Source organism: Netta rufina (genome assembly GCF_964035555.1).
Source record: "Netta rufina genome assembly, chromosome: 2".
In the NCBI taxonomy this organism is placed as follows: Eukaryota; Metazoa; Chordata; class Aves; order Anseriformes; family Anatidae; genus Netta; species Netta rufina.
Window position 1 is genome coordinate 110,459,240 of NC_140124.1, and position 24,616 is coordinate 110,483,855.

Here is a 24,616-nt window from a genome sequence, read left to right on the forward strand (position 1 = left end):
TGTTCTCCTTTCAGGCTTGGCCCTATTATTTATTTACAGTATTAATTGCTAATTGTACCTTGTGCTTATTTTTCAGCACAAGGTTTGTATTATATCAGCTGAAGAATTTTCTCCAGAATATGTGAATCCTAAAGTACATTGCATAGCTGCTTACAGGAGTACCCATGATGGAAGGTAACTTGCTTGTTGTTATCCTTCATATTTTATATTATACTAAGAATTAGAAGCTGAAGTGTTAGTGTTAATCTAGACAGACTTTGTGTGGGATGTTGGTAATACTAACCTTTCCTATCTGAACTACCGAGTGCTAATGCATTAGAATACAGAAGTATCTCATGTGCTCTCTAGTATAATAGGTGTCCAAGTTGGAAAAATATTGCTGTTTCTGTGGCAAGCCATGAATTAACATGCCTGAAATACTCACTGTTCTGCTTGGACTTTCATTCTGCATGTTACTGCTTCACCTGTTTCAGAATGGCTTTAATTTCTAATTGGTAAGGAATATGAATTTCCTTTCAGGTATCCCAAATTCACAGCTACACCAGCAAGATGTAGCAGCCCCAAACTACGCAACGTGTAAACCCCTTCTTCGCAAACAAACCACTCCCTCCTCCCCCTCATTGTGGGTCCTGTATGATAGGTGATGCTAAGCGTGCCCTCAGCATTCATTGCTCACAGCAGATCCTTCCCCTCCTCCTTTATACTTGAGTAGTACCAGTAGTTGGAGTACTCATGTGCAGTTGGGTCAACCCAGGTCAATGTCCTCTTGTTACTGAGAACATTTGAACCTGAATGTTCACTTCCTAATTAGTCAGTTCCAGGTTCTGCAGAGCACTTGCTCCATCCTGTTGGCATTCTTCTTTCCACGTGTTTCGTTCTTTGCACCAGAGAGGAAATATTGCAGTTCCTGAATTAGGAAGCCCCACATTTCAATTCCTGTTGCACCTCCCTGGATGTCCTTGTGATTCTAGTCCTAAGCTTTTTGTTGTTCTCGTTTTTGTTTTTGTTTTTTAACCCCCAACTGATCTGACAATGAAGGGAGCCTCAAAGTAATAGTAAATTACATTTGTAACACTTCAGAGGCAGAATTGGTGACTAGGTCTAATGGTTTTCCAGATGGTGATTTCTAATGGTAGTTTCAGTGGTTGAACTGAAATAGGAAACAGAAGAATTTGGATATTAAATTGGATAAAAGCATGTGACTGCACTTGGCTTGCAAGTGGGCATAGCATTGAATTGCAGCTTTAATTCTCCTGCTGTTCAGAATTTTACAACTGAGAGCAGCTTTCTAACACTGAAGATACTTGTCCTCTCATGAAAGACATTTGGCATTCCTGGGTATTTGTACTCTGAGTAAAATGGGGAAAGGAGGCTGGGTGAAAAGCATGGTATAAAGTCAAGCTAATGTAGATATACGTACCTTTTATTTTATTTGGTTTTATTTATTTATTTATTAAATCACTTGCTGTACTTGCATAGTTTACTGTATATTTATGGTCTGTTATTAAGACCGTTATCTGGCAGCATTTTTGCTTTCCTGAAAGTATTTAGTGTTCACCAAGTTGAAAGATTCAGGGTCTTGGCTCAGTTTAATAGTATTATAAGTGGATGCTGCACGTGGTTTCCCACACAAGCCTGGCAAATACATCTCAGTCCTGGCCCTGAAACGTATTTGCCATTCCAGTTCTGGGCCTGTCTTAAGCAGAGATTAATCATTGTCTGCTGAGTACTTACACGAAGTGAATAAATACTAGCGTGAAACCCCCAAATAACATTTTTTCCTGCAGTCTTGGAAACTACTTCTCTCAATCAAGTTCTTCAGACATAAATATACCAAGGAAGAAATAGTTAAAAACAACAGTGGATGAAAGGGGATGTTTTCAGGGAGCACTGTTATTTATTTTGGCTTCAATTCTACAAATATTTGAGTGTATACTTAACTTTTAAGTACTTAAGTAGTCCCACTGGCTTCAATGGGAAAACTCGCATGTTTAAGGGATACACCTACATAAATATTTGTAGAAGTGAAATTTCAACTGGTGAATGTAACTAACTGGATTCACTAACAATTGCATTTTTAACACCTTTGGTTTCCTTAGCAAACTCTTTTTGTTGAAACTGTTCAGGTTATGGAAATTTTGAGTGAATAAAAGCAGTCATGTACATTTTCCCCTCTGTGCGTTAGATCTATACCTCTTGTTTTCCATTTATTGATCATAAAATTCCAAAGAGTAACAGTGGTTACTACTGTGTTATTAATTATATTACATTCTAATGTATTAACTTCTGGGAGTTGACTGTTTTTTTTTTTTTTTTTCTTTCATGATGCTTAAGGAATGCTCCTGACCACAAGAGTAATTAATATAATTCTTGTTTTTAGCATAACATGCATTCCATCAGTGTATGATACTCCACCAGCGGCTTTGGTTTTGGATGCATTCAGGGATGGGAAAATTTCTGAAGTCCAGAGAAATATACTCCATGGTCCGCTGAATGCCCCTTTACCTTCTGACTCAGTTAACAGAGTCATCCTGACATCATCGCAGGTAGCTCACATTTTGAAAATACTGTTTCCTAAGTCACAAATTATGTTCTTAGTAAAGGTGAATAGATCAAGCATTCTAAGAAAATCACAACTAAATTATATGATCAAAATATTGCAGATTGAATAAGCCACAAATATAATATACAGAAAGAGAAACAAAAATGCCAGCTTCTTTCTAAAGCTGTAGTAGTCTCACAGACTGCAGAAGTGAATTACATATGCTTGGCATGCGAACAGATAGGAGCATGCAGATGCAATGCCATATCCTTGAAGGTATTGTTAACTTCCTGAGAAATGCTAAGCCCCCTCTCTTCTGTTGCAACTAAGCAATACAGAGCACAGTTGATGAAATGATGAATATTTCACAAAACATATATACCATTAGAGCTGTTCTTCTTTCTGCAGAACCAGATTACCATGAGTGGCAGAGTGCCTCACTTGGGCAGATACGTATTTGTGCTACATTTTTATCAGCCAGCACATCCAACATTCCCTGTGCAGGTGCATGTGAATGCAGGACGTGTGTGGTCAGGTAGGCTTTCAAATTTGATCTAACTTCATTCTCCTCTCGGCTTTTTGGCACATAGGTCATTATTTGGCATTATGCTTTTTCTTACAGGTTCCATCAATGCTTCATTCTGCCCTCATACTTCTGGATGTCGGGATCAGGTGATTGCAGAAAACCAAATTGAGCTTGACATTTCTGAACCTGAAGTCTCTGTTACACTCATTATACCTGACGGAAGAATGCTGGTTTTGGTAAGTTTATTGCATAAACATACTTGGAAGTATTCTTCTCAGTTTCACCAGCCATTTAGAGACAATTTTAAATTATCAATTTTCAAATTTTCAATATTTTAGGATCTTGCACACTAGTTTTGTTTTTACTTTAAATTTTAAGATATCATACAGTATTTTTATTGTATGCTGCTTGTATTCTAAGCTCAGGGAGATAGATAATGAAGTACATTTTCCTACCCTTTTGCTTAAAGTGTTAGCATTTTGGGGAAAATCCAGAATTCATAATGAAGTAATGTTTAAATATATAAATGCCTTAGCTTGTTTCTTTTGTTTTTCTCTGAAATGTACAATCTAGCTTTTTTGTTGTTTTAAGGAAAATGTCTTAGTTGTTCCAGCAGACAACTACAGTTACAAAATTCTTGACAAAAAGACTGTGGACAAGTCATTTGATTTTATCAACCAATGTGGAGGAAACAGTTTTTATATTGAGTAAGCATCACTCTCTGAAAAACTGAGCAAGCTAGGATTTAATATTATTTTCACTCCATATTAAAGAAGCGTATAAAATCCCCATCGCTCTGCTACATTCAAATGCTTTTCATGGCTTATGCTGGCCTTTTAATTTTCCATGAGTCATTTTTGCATGACTTTCTATTGTAGATGAAATGTAAGGGTAGAGCTTTATTGCTCACAGTACAAAAGAGGAAAATCTGTGTCATCTCTCTGTCTTTGGTATTTCCATCTTTGGTATTTCATATTTTGCTTGGCATGTCTGAACTGATAAGACTAATGTGAGCACTTCTTTGAAAAAAAATCTTACCTACACGAGCCACTTACTACTAATGCAATTACTTTGTTTGTATCCTTGCATGTGTACTGACACCTTCCATATTTCAAAGAATTGTTTGAAAGACAGGACCCCAACTTACTGAATCACTGCAAAGCATTCTCCCAGCAGTTTTCAAGTGGCATTACTAACGTGATTTATATTTCAATGTAAATAGCCCAGAAAGATCATCAGCCTTCTGTAAGGATTCTGCAAGGTCACTTGTGGCTTTCTACAACAACGGAGCAGTGCCATGTAATTGCCATAGGGAAGGTGCCACGAGCCCCACTTGCAGCCCCCTGGGAGGGCAGTGTATGTGCAGACCTAATGTCATCGGTCGTCAGTGCAGCAGATGCCAAACTGGCTACTATGGATTTCCATTCTGCAAGCGTAAGTACATGCTCTGATGTATTCAGTGCCTGACCTGACCTTAGTTATTTAATTCTCAGATTACACTGCACAGGCACTGCGGCCTCACTTTTCTTTGTAGGGCTTGACCCCGTAACAGGCTGGTTGAGCCATCTTAGGTTTAGCATAGTGTGGTGGTTTTAGTTAGGTGGTCAGCTGAGATTCAACCGCTCTCTCAGTCCCCCTTCTCAAAAGGAAAGGGGGAGAAAATATGATGAAGAGGGCTCAGGGGTTGAGATAAGGATAGGGACATCTCTCGACGATTATTGACACAGGCAAAACAGACTCAGTGTAGGGAGATTAGAGAAATTTATTGCCCATTACTAACAATCTAGAGCAGTGAGAAATAAAGAAACTAAAAACACCTTTCTGCCAGCCACCCTCTTCCACCTCCTTCCCCCAAGCGGTGCAGGGGAATGGGGCTGCAGTCACTCCCTGATGCTTTGTCTCTGACACTCCTTCATAGTCACTCCCTGCCCCTGCTCCTTGTGGGGTCTCTCCCACGGGATGCTCCCACGGGATGCCATCCTTCCCAAACTGAGCCTGTGGGGGCGGCCCACAGGCAGCAGCTCTTCAAGAACTGCTCACATGTGGACCTATACCACAGGGTCCGTTCATCCCCAAGGAGCAAACTGCTCCAGCACGGGTCCCCTGTGGGCAGCAGCTCCCCGCAGACCCCCTGCTCCTGCGTGGGCTCCTCTCCAGGGCTGCAGCTCTGGCCCGGGGCCTGCTCCTGCGGGGGCTCTCCATGGGCCGCAGCCTCCTCCAGGCCACATCCACCTGCTCCACCGGGGGCTCCTCCACCCATGGGGGGGCTGCAGCGTGGAGATCTGCTCCGTGTGGGACCCATGGGCTGCAGGGGGACAGCCTGCTCCACCAGGGGCCTCTCCACAGGCCGCAGGGAAACTGCTGCTGTGTGCCTGGAGCACCTCCTGCCCTCCTGCTGCACTGACCTGGGAAGCTGTAGGGCTGCTTCTCACTCTTTTCTCCCAGCTGCTGTTGCACAGCAGTTTTTTTCCCTTTCTTAAATATGTTCCCATAGAGGCGCAAACGAGATTGCTTATTGTCTGTGCTCTGACCAGTGGTGGGTCTCTTTGGAGCCAGCTGAAACTGGCCCTTATCTAACGTGGCAGCTTCTGGATTCTCACAGAAGCCACCCCTGAAGTCCCCACCGCTACCAAAGCTTTGCCACCTAACCCCACTACAGTCTTACATTTAGCATAGCATAGCGTTCAGTGTAATGATGTAATACCCTATGTTTATTAATGTTTCTTTGTAAAAATGGTGCCCTTGAAACCAAAGCTATTCATTGTTTAATACTTGGCAGGTTTGAGAAGTGTTAATAATTGCTGTGGTGAATTTAAGCAACCATTCTGTGGAAAATAATCAGGCTCTCAAGATACTTTTTGAAACTACAGTTACATAATTGGTTTCCGTGACCTTGATTGGTCTTAATCTCAAATCATTTTGATAGTTGGAGTTAAACAAGCCACCTGGGTTTAAAACTAATGAAAGAGGGAAAATAATACATGTTGTTTCTGTTTGTTTTATATACAAATCTTAATAAAAGTTGATCATTGTGGGCTGGGACGTGGTTAATTTGTGGAACTTTTTTTTGACCTAGCGTGCAACTGTGGGCAGCGTCTTTGTGATGACATAACTGGTAAATGCATTTGCCCTCCTCAAACTGTGAAACCAAAATGCGAAGTGTGTGAGAAACATTACTTCAGCTATCACCCTCTCGCTGGCTGTGAGAGCTGCAACTGTTCAGAAAGAGGCATTATTAATGTGGCAAGCCCAGACTGTGAAAAAAACAACGGGCAATGCAAGTAAGTTTGGACTACATGCATTAATAATGGTTCATGAGTGGTTTGCTTCATAGTTGTTTTTTTTTGTTTGTTTGTTTGTTTTTCAGGTATTTGGAGGATTTGGGGAACTTTTACGATAATGAGCAAAGATTTAAGCAGTGCTTGGTGGTAGCTAGAACTCAGTTGTTACAGGAATACATGCAATGTTTAGTGACAATTTGGTTTGTGCAGTAACGAATGGTGGGCTTTGGGATACCCAAGCATGCATTGTTTGCCAGTGACATGCTATGTCACTTGCAGTAAGTCACCAAATCTCTGTTCGTCTCATATAGCTTATCCAGTGCCCAGATATTAGTGACCTTGGACCAGAACTTCTGGCTTCTGGCACGTGCATCATTTGTAATTGTGTATGTTATCTCCCAAATTGTTAAAACCTTGCAGTTGACCTTCCACAATCTAATGTGTGGGTTTAAGTCCAGTAACATTTTGAAGTACTGTAAAGCTTGAATATTTGCAATGAGTTTTGAGAAACTGATGATAGGTGCTGTGTGTATGGAAACTACTGTTCAATTGGAGTTACAGACAGGGCCCTGTTCAATGCCCTCTATACGACATATGATTGTTCTTCGGTATCTCAGCATGCTGAGCTGAAAATTGATTCTTTTATGTATTCTATTTGTATTGTCTAAAATATGTACAGCATACAGCTGTAACTGTAGGGAATTTTCTTAAATTCAGATGCTGTCTATATTAGCGTTGTTGAACATTCCTATTATTTCCTTGGAGAGGTGAGTCCTTAAATAGCAAGTACAAATATGTGAAAGCCAATATGTTGCCTAAGGCCAAGGTTAATTCATTTTGATTGGACTGACTATGTTTTTGTAGTGTCCAAACAAAGAGAAATATAGTCTTTGCTGCTCTGCCATTAGTCCTGTAGATATGACAGAATACTCATTTTCAGAGAATACTCTATTTCCTGAATTTAAAATAATTTCATATGAACTGAACTGTCCATTTCATATGATCTGAATAATTATTTTATACCAATGACAAAACAGGAAACTTCTTTCATAGATAGAAGTCAGGATTCAGGGTTAAGGTGTACCATATTCTGCACGTCCTGGTGCACTCTACATCTGGTTGGTCTCTGCTTTCATTTTCCCCACAGCTTGCTCTTACACAAGGCAACCAAAGCTGCACAAAATATAAATAAAATAAATAATTCAGTGAAATAAAATCTATTACTTTAGATATGCTAAGCCCTATCTTTATGCTTGTGGAAAATTGAGGGCAACGTTTGCAAAAATAGTAAGATTTCCTGTTTCAGTGAAAAGCTGTATTGCCTGATTATAATGGTAATATTTTTTCACATACAGCCCAATGGATAAGATAAATGAAATTTCACCTTATAAGTACAATAGTTCTGAAGCAAAATTTGACTTTTAGCCAGTGTTTTTGGACTGATTCTACAGTATATAGCCAACCACTAGATTCTGATTAATCCTTGTTTGGATTACATGAAGTTCAAAGTTCCCGTTTAGTTCCAGTTATCTCTGTGTATGGGTAATGCATTCAGAGAGACTCTGAGAAACCTCGCCCATTGTTTGATGAGCTGAGTAATTGTTTTCATATTTTACATGAAGTGCACCTTGTCAGCACACTTTAACTGTTTATATCCATTAAGTTTGTAGCATTAGTACACATAAACTTGATGCTGAGAGCAAAAGAAGATTCCGCTACATCTCTGAGCATTTTTACAGTTTAGTTGTAAATTACATAATTTAAAAATGTGGTGGTGGTGGTGGCTGGCATTCTTTATCAGTGGGTCCTTACTCTTTTGAGACTTTTGGACTAGTAAAGATAGATTGTGACAATAGGCTAGTATAGACAGGAGCAAGAAAGATTGTCAGACCTATGATTTCATAGAATCATAGAATCATAGAATATCCTGAGTTGGAAGGGACCCTTAAGGATCATCAAGTCCAACTCTTGACACCGCACAGGTCTACCCAAAAGTTCAGACCATGTGCCTAAGTGCACAGTCCAATCTCTTCTTAAATTCAGACAGGCTCGGTGCAGTGACCACTTCCCTGGGGAGCCTGTTCCAGTGTGCAACCACCCCCTCTGTGAAGAACCCCCTCCTGACGTCCAGCCTAAATATCCCCTGCCTCAGCTTAACCCCATTCCCGCGGGTCCTGTCACTAGTGTTGATGGAGAAAAGGTCTCCTGCCTCTCGACACCCCCTTACGAGGAAGTTGTAGACTGAACATTTCATGAAGAAGTTTGTTCCAAAGGCAGGAGGAAGGAGCTGCTGCCATGGAAAGATGTTTTCTGCTGTCTCAAGCTTTGTTCGTAGCTTGATAGTGGTTTTTGCATCATCTATATTTCTCCTAAATAAATCCGAAGGTTTCAGCCCTCACTGTCTCTTCTGAACAGTTGTAAACTAACACAAGACTTGTAGCAGGTTGAAGTCCCTGTAATTATTCATATTCCTGGGTTTCCCCACCTTTTTGTTAGCAGGTGAGTGCCTTGAGAAATGCCCAGTCACATCCTCCAGCTGTAAATCCTCTTCCAGTTGTGCTTACCTGTATTAAACATCCATGTTTCACTCTTTGGTGTATAGTGACAGTAGTTCTGTGCTGCAAGGACTGATTAGCTGCAAAAATCTAATTATACTGTGAGCATTTGTCTTACGAAATTAAATCCCTTCCTAATAATTTCTATGAGCACTATGAAACATTGCAGTATTTCTCACCATTCAAACCTGAGATCAGTACTAACCTGCTGCTGTTTCTTCTCGGAAGTCATAAAGCTGTTTCACAGCCATGCAGTTTATTCAGAAAGCTACCAGCCCTTTGTTTCAATCTTCCCTTCCTCCTTCCCTCTTTCTATTCCTGCCTAACTCATTGGTTTTCTCTTATGTGTGTGTTTGTTGATAAAGATGCAAACCAGGAATAAAAGGACGGCGGTGTGATCAGTGTGCTCCAGGTACTTACGGTTTCCCAAACTGCGTGCCATGTAATTGTAACAGAGATGGAACAGAACCAGATATTTGTGATCCCCATACAGGAATTTGCCTCTGCAAGGTCAGATAAATCAAATTATTTCTGCATTCATAAGCATTGTTTGCACATCAGTGATCATTTCATATTTAATGGCATGGTTAAAATGATTTTATCATTTAGAATTAAATGTAGCTGTAGAAAAGCACCACACCTTGCAATATGTGTACAGATTATCATAATAGCAGATACTTTTTTTTCTTTTAATGAGTTCAGTATCTGTTTTACAGGTAGTCTTAGTCTTTGCAGTATCTGACAGTGCTACAATGTAGATGTCCATTGATTCCCTGAAGCGGTTTGTACCCTGCACAGATCTGCTTTATGCATCTGCATCTCAGTTTTTGGATGTTAACCAGGTTCCAGGCTTTTTTTAGCTATATTATGTCGGTTGACATTTCACCACATCATTATATCCAGGAAATCTTCTTTTGTTCTGATCTGCATAATTAAATGTGATAAATGTGAACTTTCACAAGTGACCTTTTATATTGTAGGTTTTGAAAAGCCAGCAGGAGGGCTTTGGCAGGGAAGTTACCAGCTGTCTCTGACTAATATCTATTACTCAGTGGTTCACTTAATAAACTGGAAAGACAGCTCATAACTAAGATAGTCTCAAAGAAGTCGATTTTATTTGCATTTAGAATATGGTGTACACAGACAGTCACACGTTTTCATTCATGTTTCCATATGTTTAAATATTTATTTATATGCAGAAGGCTTTGGGGGCCTCACAAAACCAAAAGGAAAACTCTGAGAATTCTTTCAACTGTGTTTTGACAGGAGAATGTAGAAGGTGCAGATTGCAGTGTTTGCCGACCAGGATCATTTTATCTGGACCCTTCTAATCCCAAGGGATGCACCACTTGCTTTTGTTTTGGGGCAACCAGCGACTGTCGCAGCACAAATCGTCGTAGAACCAAGGTGTTTTCATTAGTTTTCTTCTTTGAAAGAAGAAAAACCTACCTTTACTCCATTATGGAAATGCTATTTTTCTTCCAGAAATCTACATGCTATTTTATTAGTTGTGAAGGATGGGAAATAATTTGCAAGTAATGGTGCAGTTTTGGTGCAGCATCATTAGGACTTAGGCGTAGTTTGAATGTGCCCATCAGCAGAAATGGCCCTTTTCACCTGTTTGCTTACAGATTGCTAGCTGGACTGAAATTAAGCTAGCTATCTAGTGCTTTATCTTCAGACACTGGTTCGTCATTAAAGTCAATGGTCTCGTTCATCATGCTTTGATAAATGCACGTCATTTCACATCTATATCACAGGTATGTCTTGAAACCTAAGAAGTGTGTGGAGGGTTCCACAGAGAAGTAAAAATTGTCCTTCTGTCCCTGTAAAAAAAAAAAAAAAAAAAAAAAAAAACAGAAAAAGATATTAAAGATATTATCAAGGGTGAGAAAAGGTAGAAGCCAAAATAGGCTTTAAAGTGTTAGCAACATGAATGAATGGTAGAAATGAGGTAAGATGATTGAAGATGTAAATAAGTAAATGAATAAATAAAAGTAATAACTGTCTGAAACAATGCAAGAGAAAGAGAAGGAAGAAGTAGCACCCTAGAATGATGGATGTTGACCTTAGTTTAAGTTTAGGATTAGACATAGACTAGATGTAATCCAGATCATGGCACTGTATTTTTTACAAGCAGAGATGAAAATCTGGCCTCAGTGAAGTCAGTAGCCAACTTCCATTGGTTTTAGGAAGATTTCATTTGGAGTTTACTTGTCTTTAGGAAAGACTGTTCTTGAAAACATATCTGTCTTTTTGTGCTGTGGTTCTGAGAGCTGTTCAGGTACATATGCATTATGCTTTCTTTTCCCCAGCATATTGACAAATAATAGGATGTATGGTCTTTAACAAAACAAGAGCCAAGAACATAAAATGTGCATTATTAAAGAGCCAGAATATCAGGCTACATTGCCTGCCTCCCCCAAAATATCCTGCAATGTCCCTTTCCTCCCATGTAACCTATCACTAACAGGTATCAGGTCTTTCAGGTTAGTGTCTTTGGTTTGATTTTTAGAATGGACGTAAAAAATGAAGCTCCAAATTGTGTCCTTGGGTTTATGTACATAATTCCCAGTCACCTCCAGAAGCAGCATGTCTTCATGCGACGAAAGACAGAGTTTAGTTCATAGCTGACAAGCCAAATGCTGGCATCCCAGGTAGCTTTTGCACATCTGTCCCTCTTAAGCTCTGTTTTGAGATCCTTCCAACATCCATTGACAAAGACTTTGGGCTGCCTTTAAAGGAGTTGAATTCATGTTTAGGGAATGACAGTCTGAACAATTTCCCCCCATTACTTAGTGTTGGTGAAGTTTAATAAAGGATGAAACAAACTTTAATTTCCTTTATTTCTTTAGTTTGTGGACATGAGGAACTGGCGCTTGGAGGCAATGGATGGAAATATTGATATTCCAGTCACTTTCAATCCAGTCAGTAATAGTGTAGTGGCTGATGTTCAAGAATTACCTACTTCAGTGCATAGTTTGTACTGGAAAGCGCCACCATCTTACCTGGGAGAGAAGGTAAATGACACCTAACTCGACTGTTTCAATAAAATGAATTTGTTTTTGTCAGCATTGTTGATAAAGAGTCTCCTAGTCTTTGTTAGATACTTTTCCCTCTCCCCTGACTAGAGTCTTCTCTCTCTTTCCTGACATGCCAGGAATCACAACATTTGACTTCTGAGTAGAAGGTTAAAACTATAACCAGGAAAACAGAATTAATACTTCTTTTTTTTTGTGGGTGCCAGGGAGATCTTCATGTGAGGAGCATGGTCAGGAGCTATAGTTCAGAGATCTATCTTTCAGTTGAATGACCCATTTAGTTAGGTTGTTTTTTTTTTTTTTGCTTATGTTATAGAGTCTCCTGCTGCAACGTCAAAAAATAATTTTCCAGAGTTACTTTATGATAAGTCATACTTTATCTACTGTAATGTTAAACCAGAAGAACTTCTTATTGTTCCCATAACAAAATGTAAAGCAGTCAATAGCCTTCTTAAACACAACTGTTAAGAACAGCGCTGATTTTTATATTGCATGTCACACTGTCAAACCAGACATGTCATGATTTGCTTTTATTTAAAATGACAACACTGTAAATTAAATAGCTTGTTTGATCCTACTTTTACCGTGCCCTGTGTGCAAGTGTATATTTTAGTAGATACTAGCTATACTCCAGTAGGAAAACTAACTAAAGAAATGCTATCTCGATGCTAGTTTTACAAGCTCATAAATACACCAGTCATTCATTTTATTGTTCAATATGATGAGCGTAAATGCTATTTTCCAGTATCTTCAGCATTTTAACTAGTTCAATTGCAACATGATACTTAGCATAATATATTTCTTTCTCTGTTTACAAAGTTAAAAGGGAATCAAATATAAAATGTGTAGCAGTGCAGAAACTAACAGTGAATGAGAAATTCAGTTTACATAACCCCCATTTTCTTTTCCTGTGTATTTTAACATTCTGTTTAGTAGAGCACTTTTAGAAAAAAAATGCTGTACATATAGAATACAGAGGGCAGTTGATAATACCAATGTTTTTGCATTTCCCAAAACAAAGAAAAAAGCACGACCATAACAGCTCATCGTATGGCACAGTCCTAAAATGTGTGTTAAACAGGAAATGAGCTCTAACTTGAATTTTCTTATATTTTTTTAAAAATATACAGGATCATTTTGATTGTGTTGGCAAAATATAACCGATGTTCCAAATTATGATTTTGAAAATGCTGTTGGCAAAAGTGAGTAGCTTTAATTACAGCCCTGTGATCCAAGGAACAAATTTCTCTTCACAGAGATCTCCGTGTTTTGTTTGTAATACATTAGAATACATAGAAACAAACAGAGCAAATGGTGATGTTTACCTGCAGAACACTGGAACCTGACAAAGCAGTTCTTTCCGTGCCAAAACAAGCACAAGCTATAAGGGCAAACAGCAAAGGGTGCAAAACAAAGTAATGTGTCTGTGGCAAAACACTTGGTTCTAGCTTAGCTGTTTGCTGTGTGCTCTTTCAACTGAAGTTTTGGCCCTTTTTTTTTTTTTTCCTTTTTTTTTTCTTTTTAAGCTAACAACTCACCTCTGTAGACCCTCAGGTCAGTCAGATTTCCCTTACAGCTAGTGATGTAGCATTTATTAGACAAAATCATGATTTAGTGAAGTATTTTCAGTTCTGGTAAGTGCTTCTTCTGACGATCATTCCAATTCAAAGTGCCTGGAAGATTTTATCCTTAATTTTCTTTATAGAGAGTACACTTCCAAAGGGAAGACGGTAAATTGCCTATATACACTTCAGGCATAAGATTTTCTCTAATTTATATAGTGGACTTGACTACGATATTTTCTCCCATAATCCAAGAGAGAAAGGGAAATCTGAAGTGTTAAGGATTGCTCCATGAGAAGTTGGTAAAGGAAATAGGACTTTCTTGAATTCTATCTTTTCTGTCCCCAAAGACTGCAGAGGGTCCTGCATGGGCACTGAGAGAACAAGCCACAAGAGGCACTTAGTAGCTTCTTCAAGGTTTGTGTCTCACCTAGCACTTGCTGACAGACTCTTCTTGGAACAAGAACTGTTCAGGCTGTTCCTGGAGCATGATTTTGTCTATACATATTTTGAACTGAATCACTCATACACAACCCAGGGAAGCTATTTGACAAATGATTCAAACTTGCTTGCCTCAGTTTTAGTTTTATGCAGCAGTGTGTTTATTTCGCTGGGGCTAAGGCCTTCTGTGTTCACTTGTAGTTCAGCCAAAAGACGGTGGGTCTCAGCTCAACCTGCAACAATGGTCTGTTATCACCTTTCTGCAATAGAGCTGATACCAGTAAAACTCTTGTCCTCCAGAAAGTGAAACAAAGATTTCCTGATTAGATTCTTTTTTGCAGTAAGCTGAGAAAATTCTGGGCAGTGAGAGCCCCTTTCAAACATGCTTAGTCTTACTTTGTTTTTATTCATGTCTGTTCATGGGGTATACACTACCAATATCATTCTCAGTCTGATGTCTGCTCTTGATGAGCCAAAGCTGTTCTGTAGGGCCTGGGGAAGAACAGCATTCATGTGAATGTGTGATTTCTCCACAACACAGATGGTGTGATTTAAAGTATGGAAAAAAAAGTAGTGCCAGTAACCACCCAGAGAACAGTAGTAAGTACTACTCAAAAAGTAATTGTAGAATCATTAAGGTTGGAAAAGGCTTCCAAGATCATCTGATCCAACCATCCCCCTGCCACCAGTGTCACCCACTAACCCATGTCCCCAAGCACCACGTCCAACCTTTCCTTGAACACCCCCAGGGACGGTGACTCCACCACCTCCCTGGGCAACCCGTCCCAGTGCCTGACTAGTCATGTATATGACTGATGTTGGATACACAAAGTAAATAGATTAAAAAGAACTTCTTCCAAGCAACACATATTTGGTCTAAAACCTAAAGAATTAATGTATTAAGGTGGAGTAAACTTGAATACAAATTTATATTAATATCAAGCAACAGTGCAGTAGAGTATCACTGATCTGATTGCGTGCGTTTTATTACAGCTTTCTTCATATGGTGGCTTCCTAAGTTACCAAGTGAAATCTTTTGGCTTACCTAGTGAAGGCATGGTTCTACTGGATAAGAAACCTGATATACTACTAACAGTAAGTTTTGAAATACTGTATTTTCTTTCAGGCAATACCATGATTTTTTTGTTTCCTGACAACTATGGCAAATTTTGCTCCTAAAGTGTGCTTAACTTTTATAGCAACTTGCTACATTTCTATAAAAGTGATTTTACTGCATTTTGCTCAAAGCTATCAACACACCTCACTCTGATGCCAAAGTAACATATTATTAAACATAACTGACTTCAGAGCAAATGAAAAGATAAAACAGAATTTTCCCTGTAAAATGCACCTGTGGAAAAATATTAATTAATGTCTTGAACACTTGGCAACAAGTATGGCCTCGGCTATGCAAAATATGTCCTTGATTCCATATTTAATTTATCTCATTTTCTTTGAGAATTTTCTTCGGCATAAATTTAAAGATAATCATAAGGCTTGAATGGACTGAGGTAAAAATGCATTTTATGTATGGTGAAACTTAGAAACTTCTACTGATTGTTTACATTCCCAAGAGGGTGGTTTTGTTTCTTGAGCACATCAAAAATATTAATTCAGTGTTCTAGGATTCTGGGAAAGATGCCTCATGAGGTACTTCGCTGGTATCCAAAGTCATTTGTGCACTAGGATGTAAGGTCAAAGAGTGTTCCTCAGTCCAGAATTGTTTTTATTCCCCTCCTTGTGCCAGTCAAAAATTTCCAAGGTAAGTAAGCTCTTAAAGATAGTATCAAGAGGCATCTCATTTTCTAAAAAGAAGGTGAGGACAGCAAAGGAGACTCTTTGAAAATATCAAAAATGTTTTTACTCAGAAGCTACGCTAATTCTTGTGAAAACTGGCAAGCATTAATTTAATTCTCTTTGTGTTTTATTTGCAAGCAAGGTTGTTAAAAGGCAAAGGCAGGGAAAACCCTGCTGACATTAAAACACAGTGCTTACAAAATGACATACAGATACTTTTACTTGGGTTTAATTCCCCAAATAACAGGATTAACATGCTTCTTCAAATGAACTGCATGCGAACACTACCATAAAATGTGATGAAATGGTTTAATATTATGTATTCATTCTTACATAGGGCCAGCAGATGAAAGTTGTTTATGTGGATCCTAACAACCCACTGCCTGACCGTCAATATTATGGCCGTGTGCAGTTAGTTGAGGTAAGAAATGAAAATGGAATGGCCTTCCCTTTTCTTCCCTGTGGTACATTTAAAAAAAAGATGTGCAGACAATACATGAATAAATACCAGATACTGGATAATGTTAATGAACGTAAATTTCAGTACTATAGACCATAAATATAGACCACATTTTCTTCTCTCTTTACTGTCACACTGAACCTAGGTTCTGGTTCATGCCACCTAATTTTAGCACCTCTAATTTAGGCATCTTGTCCAACCTAGTCCTTAGCATTCTCTCCAGAGACAGTGGAGTAATACTGAATCAGTCACCAAAGGAATATGACTCATCACAGCCCCAAATGTGTACTTAATAGGGATGGAATGAATTGTTATCTGTTTTCTTCCTCTGACTCTCAAAGGAGTCCAGGTGCCTAGTTTAGAACGGGTTTCCAACATTTAGGGGAGTTAAATTAGCATGGATTATTCCTGCCTTAAATGTGTGCTCAGAAAGTCAAACTAAGTTATTTCTGCCTCATCTGTAGGCAAAAAAAAAAAAAAAAAAAAAAAAAAAAGTTAATGGTTCTTCCAGCTAAATTAGATTTTCAGTTACACTATGTGTATTAGTAGCTTGTAAGCATGTGAAGGCAGCTTTCAAGACTGGATTTCTAGTATTTTAGTTACTCTTAAAAATAAAAGCAATTTTAGTTGGTAATCCCTCAAAGAAATTTGGATGACTGAAGAAGAACCTAAATGCTTCTTCACTTTTTGATACCTCAAAGCCATACATACCTTGCAAAGTACAGAATAGAACCCTTTTTTTGCTCGTTGTTCCTTTTCCTGCCTTTGTTTACATTAATTATATTTATTTTGCTGACATCTGTTTCACCCCACATCACTTGGGACTATAGAGGTCCTTTTTTCCCCCTCTTTTTCTGGCATGCTGTGTGCTCTGCGCATTCTCTTTTTAAGAAACTGCAGAGCTGTGCTCATTTTGTATCCTTAATGTGCAGGGAAACTTCAGACACGCCAGCAGCAATAACCAGGTATCCAGGGAAGAACTGATGATAATCCTGTCTAGACTAGATGGTTTACACATCAGAGGCCTCTACTTCACGGAGACTCAACGATTAACCCTTGGTGAGGTTGGGCTGGAAGTAACCACCAGCACAGGAAGTGGCAGCATTGCATACAGTGTAGAGACATGCTCCTGCCCTCCAGAGTATTCCGGTGACTCATGTCAGGTAGGAAATGTTTGCCTCTGTACTTCACCATTACCTTCTGTCTTGCCTACAGCTATACATACTGGTTTAGTTAGAGGAACAGGCTAGTTATTAAGGTACTTACACGGTTCTTTTAAGTGTGTGCACTTTTGATGGCTCAAACACTTTCACTGTCTAAAAGGCACAGTAAGGTCATTCAGCTCTTGATTGCCTTTGTGGAACTATAAATGTCATTTTGCATGTTTAAGGCACTATAATGAGGTCCAGGGGAAGTAACCCAAACCAAGATAGTACTGAATACTTTCCTATTCTGATAGACTGACTAACACTTTTCCTATTTTTATAGGAAAATGTTTCAAAGCTGAAATTAATATATTTTTCAAAGTATTTGGAGATATTTTTATGAAAGATAATGTAAGCATTGCAAAATAATACCATTACTATGGTGAAATCCTAGCCTTAGTTGTGTATCCCATCCCTGATGCTGTTCCTCTAGCTCTAATTCTTTTGGCTGATGCTTTGCTTAGCTTAGAGCTCAACTGTTCCAATGGGTAAGTACCCAAAACATCAGAATAAAATAATGGAGAGTGTACAAATAATGGAGAGGTAAGCAGTGTAAAAATATGAAGAATTATAAAAAACATTATAAAAATATGAAGAATTACTCTCTCAGAAAATGGTTGAAGGATAAAGCAACAATTGCTGTGCTAGCCTTGCAAACATTTTTGAAAAGAGAATGAAAGACCACAGTAGCTGCAGAGATGGTGGTGAACAAAATGTTCACAGTTGGCTTATGTCTCCCATGTGCATCCACTGCTCAGGGTGGTCAGTTGTCATGTGTCAAAAGTCATTTTGGAAATATTTCTAGAAACTTAATTTTCACACATAAGGTGTTCCTTGTCATGTTCAAATTGATGAGAACTGACTGAAGGTCATACTGCCATCCCATTGCTTTCAACATACTGCCTTTATTAAACTAAGGTGGGTTATTTTTTACATAAACTGATGAAAATACATAGCCAAAGGAAGTGATCAAGACAGTAACCTGGGTAGCATGGTTATGCAGTATGTTTATGCAGTATTACTCAGGCAGTGATTTACTGTGCTAATCATCTAGCTCTGTCTGACTGCATTAGGTGGGGAGAAGGTGATGCCTGCCACACCCTAAGTTAGGTATATATTGAGCTACAGGAACTGCGGAGTTACTTGTTAACTCCAGGAACTGTAATGTGTGCTGTACAACTTGACTCACGTATAAAGTTTAAAGGTGGGGCCCATCTCAGCACATAGCCTCATTAATCTGAGTCAGAAGCTGGAGAGTAAGGGAGAGTATAAGGGAACGTGTAAATAGTGAAAGAATAGTGTATGTTAACAGTTGAGCTGAAGTAAAATGATGGCCCAAACACAGGGGCCAAAGAATGTAGGATGGCTAGTTGTCACTTTAGTAGCTATGGGGTGTAGTTTAGCACAGGGTATGCAGCAGAGGCTATTGTTTCCTCATCTTCAGGAGAGAAGTCAACAGCAACAAGTTCAAAGGGATTTTTACCTAAGACAGGTAATTTATTCATTTTCCCTTCCGTGCTTGCTTCCTTCCTTCTCTTTTTTTAAATGAACCATTTTTATAGTAATTTATACATCACTTAATATAAAGGCAATAGCACAAGTCTTTTATCTCAGAGTCTTTTGCTAACAAAAGTATGTGCAAGAAGATTCTTTTAAATTGTTGTTTACTTGCAAACGATCAGCTGAACTCCTAAGCACTTGAAAGTTTCTAGAGCTTTATCTTTATATGGAATAAATTTCTCAGTATCAAGAATGCTTCTTTGAAAACAACATGCCCACACATTCCAAATGTGTTGTTTTCAAGTTTAAAAAGAACACAAGTTTAAAAAGAAAAAAAAAAAAAAGCATAGATTTTTTTTCAAATACATTTTGATATCTGTCTGAAATGAGTGATTCATTTTGCTTTCATAAAAAGAGGCTTTTGGTAAATACAATTTATACGCATATTAGAACCTGTATTTTACTTAGTCATGCTGTTTATGTATTTCAGGCCCTGGTTTCTTTAGAAGCAGGGTATACCGACTCCCTGTTGTTCAAGGAACATACTCTCCCGTTTAAAAATATATCTGAAAAATTTCAAGTGAGGATGCCTATTCTAAATAAAGTCCGTGCTCACATTAAAGTCAATATAAAAAGAGCTGTTGATGTTATTAGTATTCTGCCCACGTTTCTTTTTCTATTTATCCCATATGTGAAGAAAGCAAAGATGCTGCTAGCAACTGTTGTTTAAACAGCAATAACTCAAAATTCCTTTTGGGATCTGCTTTGGAGGAGGCGTTTGGTGTTTTTTTTTTTCTTTTTTTTCTTTTTTTTTTCCCCCTTCCTCTGGTAGTTATGTCGTTGATAAATTTACCGATTATTTCTGTCCCTGCATGAATACTTATGCTTCAACCACATGCCATAAGATTTGAGGCACTGTCCTGGAAACCCTTTATGCTTCAGATTAATCCCATTGGTCTTGGTGGTGCAATTGCTATGAGAAAAGGTTTACAGTCTTCAAGTTCAACTCTCACTTGTTTACAGAATGTCATTCAGGCCAGCCTCTAAGTGTGAGTTACAGGCAAGGCATAGGTACAGTGCAGAACTGCGTTGCCTGGGGCAAGTATTTAGGAGGTGTTTGCTTCATGGGGAGCCCAGCCACTTTCAGACAGGTTGTCTCACTTTCAAACAACCTCTCATCTTCCTTGCACCATGCCAGCTCAGTAACTAGTGAAAAAGAGCTTAGGAAATAGAGGGATTTTTTGGTGGATGTCCTAAGAGGGTCTTTAGCAGAGAGTGTGAGCGTGAATGTTTGAACTGGTCTTTACATGGAAAGGCTCCATGCCCAGGAGAAATTCCTTGTACTTGCCCTACCCTTGTACTTTCTGTCCCCATGCCAAGCAAAAATCTGGCTTTAACATATTAGTTAATACCTAGGTGGTTCAGGCTAACTGAATGTCTCTTGCTTCATTCATAATGTTCCATCCTCTGGTTCAACCCCCTGTTTAAACCCAACTTTGATCTGACACGCTGTGTTTCTGCTTGTGTGCTTTCAATAGCTGAACATTCTTTTCGTGCTTCCTGGGGTTTTGGGACAAGCCTGTACTTAAAAATTAGACCACTGTATGTTTTGTAAGATCATCTCGCTCTCTGTCTAAGCATGGCTTCTTATAGCTCCAGGTGGACTTATTTTGGAAGTCATGATGAATTCATGTAAAAGATATCTCATTAGAAGTATTTCCAAGCAATACACAGTGGTTAAATTAACATCAAGATTTCATATAACCACTAGCTAATATGTGAGATTTCCATATGTTCTTCTCTGAGAATACTGTGGTGTGGAACAAATCTCTTTGTGTGGTTTAAAAGTCATATTCTACATCTTTGTACATAGCCACAGGAAACGTGTTCTGCTCAGAGGTTAAAGTAAAAATGATGAAATCCCCGTACCACAAAATGTAGAGCACAAGGATAGATGCTTAGGCTCCAGCTTCTTCACCGCCATTCTTCACTGACATTTTCTGAGTTAAAATACTTACTACTTAAACAATAATATGGGTGTAGAAGAGCTTGCCAGGAAATGTACATCTCTACTACTCCTTGGAAATGGCAAACAATTTCAAAATACCCAACTTATAACCTGTAAAATTTACCTTCCACCAACGCTCACTTTTTTTTTTTTTTTTTTCCTCTCTGTTTACTGTCTAGGAATGTGGCCTTGGATTTTATCGTGAGAATAAAGGAGTATTTACTGGACGCTGTGTCCCCTGCAACTGCAATGGAAATTCAAATAGGTGCCAGGATGGTACTGGAAAATGTTTTGTAAGTAAATATTAACATTCAGGAAATGTATTTGAAAAAAATGAGGGATTAAAAAAAACAAAACCACATACCTTATTGCAGTATGGACTGTACAGCATTGCTAAATTCCTAGCAACTAAAATATTCCTTCCATGCTTCATTCTCTGTATCTTATGCTGTTAAGGAGCATGAATTGTATAAACTTTCATGTTTTGTATGGTTAACATAACTGTGGGTGGCTAGAACAATTTGTGCCCTTTTTGTTTCCTTCTTTCCCTTTTAATTTTTGTTAACTCACAGTACAAAAAGTCACCAAAGTTGCACATATGTAAGTGTTTGCAGTTACTTATAATAAACGTGGGCGCTTATCGTCGCATATGCAGTCTTTAGTTTTGCACATATATGCTAGGGTTTGCCAGTGCTGATGAACGGTGCATTCATGCATAGCTTAGTCTTTGAAGAACTTCTTGTTTAATTAGCATCAGTAAATGTCCGCTAATCTAAATTTACAGCTAGGTGGATTAAAAAATAGCAGAGTAAATAAAATGAGATAAAGAGGATAAAAGGTAGATTAATTTGAAAATGTCAGCTGTTACAGCTGTTACAGGAGATACAGTGGGGCAGAGTCTGCTCCCTGACATACCATATTAAACCTAAAGCAGCCTCATGGGAGCTGCATAGCCCTAGTAGCAAGGGAGTGTGACATTTGGCCGACTGTGCTTCTTTAGCTTATGTCCATGACACTTCTTTAAACAGTTTGCTCGGAAGAAATTCCCACTTCAATTTTTTTCACTAATTTTTCACTTGCTGTGTAAACAAGAACCCTGCCAAAATCTTTTCATGAGTTGTTTTCTCTTCTATTTCTTCCTTGTTCGTTCTGAATCCATTCTGCCTGCGGTGCATTCCTGGGCCTTACGTAATTCCCCTCGACTTTGTCTCAACCAACCCTAGCGCTGCGATGCAAGCAATAAAGTAATTCAGCACATTCTCAGGAATGACTTACAGTCTGCTGCTTTGCTGAGGCAGGGCAGGCCATGACAGGAAAGTGCTGAAAGAGAGCTACAAAGATGAAGACGTTTTACTTCAGATGAAAATTATAAAGCTGGAAAAGTGCAAATTTCACATTTGCCTCATGAAATAGATGGTTTAGGTTTCTCTTTATCCCCTCCTCACAGCTGTGTTAACTCTCAGATAGATAGAGCTAAATCAACTCGTGGCCCTGGGACAAAATTTAAGGCAAGCAAAGTCATTCAGGATAATGCAGTGAAAAATGAAAGCCTGGAGGGCCTGTATTTCCATAATGAGCCTCCATCTAATAAAGAGCAAATTTCTCTCTCTATAGGAGCCATCAAGCAAAGGCCTGTAGTAGTGCAGAGAAGGCAGCAAGGCTTTCCAGAACAGAGCCATCAAATTTCTGTCAGGTTTCGTATCCAAAGTGTAAAGCCTGGCCTTTTGATTCCTGTTCCTCACCTGGAGCAGTACCTTCTTCTCATGTCAGCTTCTCCCCAGTGATGGCCTCCATGGAAGGCTTGGTGAGGCTAAGCCCCAGCAGACTTAGTGTGAGGGAGTTGCTGCTCTGGCTTCATTCCGCAGTGCTGTGGGAGTACTGGGTTATGTTCTCTGTTCTTTTTATGATATGTATCTAGAGGAACACCGTGGCACATTCAGTGTGGCTTACCTGTGAAATACCTTAAACTTCTTTCAGTTATATGTGGAATTTCTTCAATGGCTATAGGCATTTTTAAATGGATGGTGTCTTCATAGAATCACAGAATGGTTTGGATTGGAAGGAACCTTAATGATCATCTAATTCCAACCCCCTGCCATGGGCAGGGACACCTCCCACCAGACCAGGTTGCCCAAAGCCCCATCCAGCCTGGCCTTGAGCACCTCCAGGGATGGGGCATCCACCACTTCTCTGGGCAATCAGTTCCAGTGCCTCACCACCCTCTGAGTAAATAATTTAATCCCAATGTCTAATCTAAATCTACGCTTTTTTAGTTCAAAGCCATCCCCCCCTTGTCCTGTCACTACGTTCCCTGACAAAAAGTCCCTCCCCAGCTTTCCTGTGGGCCCCCTTTAGGTACTGGAAGGCTGCTATAAGGTCTCCCCAGAGTCTTCTCATCTCCAGGCTGAACAACCCCAAGTCCCTCTGCCTGTTTTGTTAGGATAGGGGATGCAGCCCCTTGTATTTCTTTTGCTTTCCCTAGTTACCTGGCTCATATGTGAACTGTAGCTTTTCCTGTTCTTTCACAATTGAGCCACATAATTAATTCTTGAACCAAAACCAAAACAAATTACGAGTTACTATGTGAAGAGGCTGGTGGAAGGGCAGTTGATGCGGCTGAGAGAATCTGGATGTAAAGAAATGTGGAGGAAGATGTAGTACAAGAGGAGATGGGAAAGGCAGAACTGTTGCTCATTGTAGGAAAAATGCCCTCGTGCTGCAAATCACAGGAGTGGGGCCTTCAGCCAGAGCTTTAAGTCAGAGTTCCTGCAATGGCATTGCAGTCTGCTCAGTGACAGCTTCCAGCCAATTTTACACTTTTTTTTTTTTTTCAGACTTTTACTTCATTAGTAACCCTCAGCTCTGTGGGACGCTGAGTTAGTCTGCTGCACATTGTTTTCTTCAGCTGTAGATTTAGGGAACATGAATACCCGGTGGATGTTATCTACACTGTATTTTCATGGCTGCTCAAAATGTATTTCAACAGCTTCTATTTTAAATCAGCACTTCCCTAGGTAAAGCAAAAGCAACTTGCTTCTCCTCTCCCCATAATGTATAAATGTGTGTGACAGTCAGGCAACACAGGAATAAGAATGTTGGGAATCATATTTTAGGAACAGTTTTGTCATAGAAAAGTAGCTCAGTTTTATTAGCTTCAATTCTTCTGTGCTTTTCATTATTTATTGAGTTATTCCAGGAAAATACAAACTACATGTACATTAGGAAATGTGCATGAAATTCATTTCCAATCTGAATTTACAAAGATAATTAGTTTTGATAGTAATTTTGTGGGATTTTAAAGAATGCATTTGGGTTCAATTCATTGCCTGCTTTTAAATGAGATCTGACTTCTAATTAGTGTTAATATGAAAAATTTAAAGTCACATTTAAACAGTGACTTTTTTCTTGGATGCCACTGAAATATCATTACAGTGTATCAAGGCAATTTTCATTAACAAACCATGCATGTGATTGAATGTCTTTTAAAATGTGTTTAGTACTGCTTATTTATCTGTTGCTTTTCCACAGTGGTGAGCAAAATGTACTTCCTACAGTTAGAGAAAAATTATAATCAATCTATCGTGATAGAGAAAGCAAAAGTAGTTTGGTTTATAAAGAAAAAAACAAACCAACGAAAACACACAAAAATTAATTATGTGGAAGGGAAAGAACATATCCTCTGCGTAAATTTCCTATAA

At 38.9% G+C, this 24,616-nt stretch overlaps 1 protein-coding gene across 1 annotated transcript in view; it reads left to right on the top strand.

Annotated features, from left to right (window-relative positions):
- The window catches only part of LAMA3 (laminin subunit alpha 3), a 111,066-nt gene that overhangs the window by 54,398 nt on the left and 32,052 nt on the right, over window positions 1-24,616 (top strand). Inside the window, 14 exon segments of the mRNA XM_084282759.1 lie at window positions 77-174; window positions 2,381-2,546; window positions 2,951-3,077; window positions 3,165-3,304; window positions 3,660-3,775; window positions 4,291-4,502; window positions 6,145-6,349; window positions 9,270-9,414; window positions 10,171-10,311; window positions 11,760-11,924; window positions 14,942-15,043; window positions 16,083-16,166; window positions 17,138-17,368; window positions 21,098-21,211. Of these exon segments, the coding sequence (XP_084138885.1) occupies window positions 77-174; window positions 2,381-2,546; window positions 2,951-3,077; window positions 3,165-3,304; window positions 3,660-3,775; window positions 4,291-4,502; window positions 6,145-6,349; window positions 9,270-9,414; window positions 10,171-10,311; window positions 11,760-11,924; window positions 14,942-15,043; window positions 16,083-16,166; window positions 17,138-17,368; window positions 21,098-21,211 (2,046 nt within the window).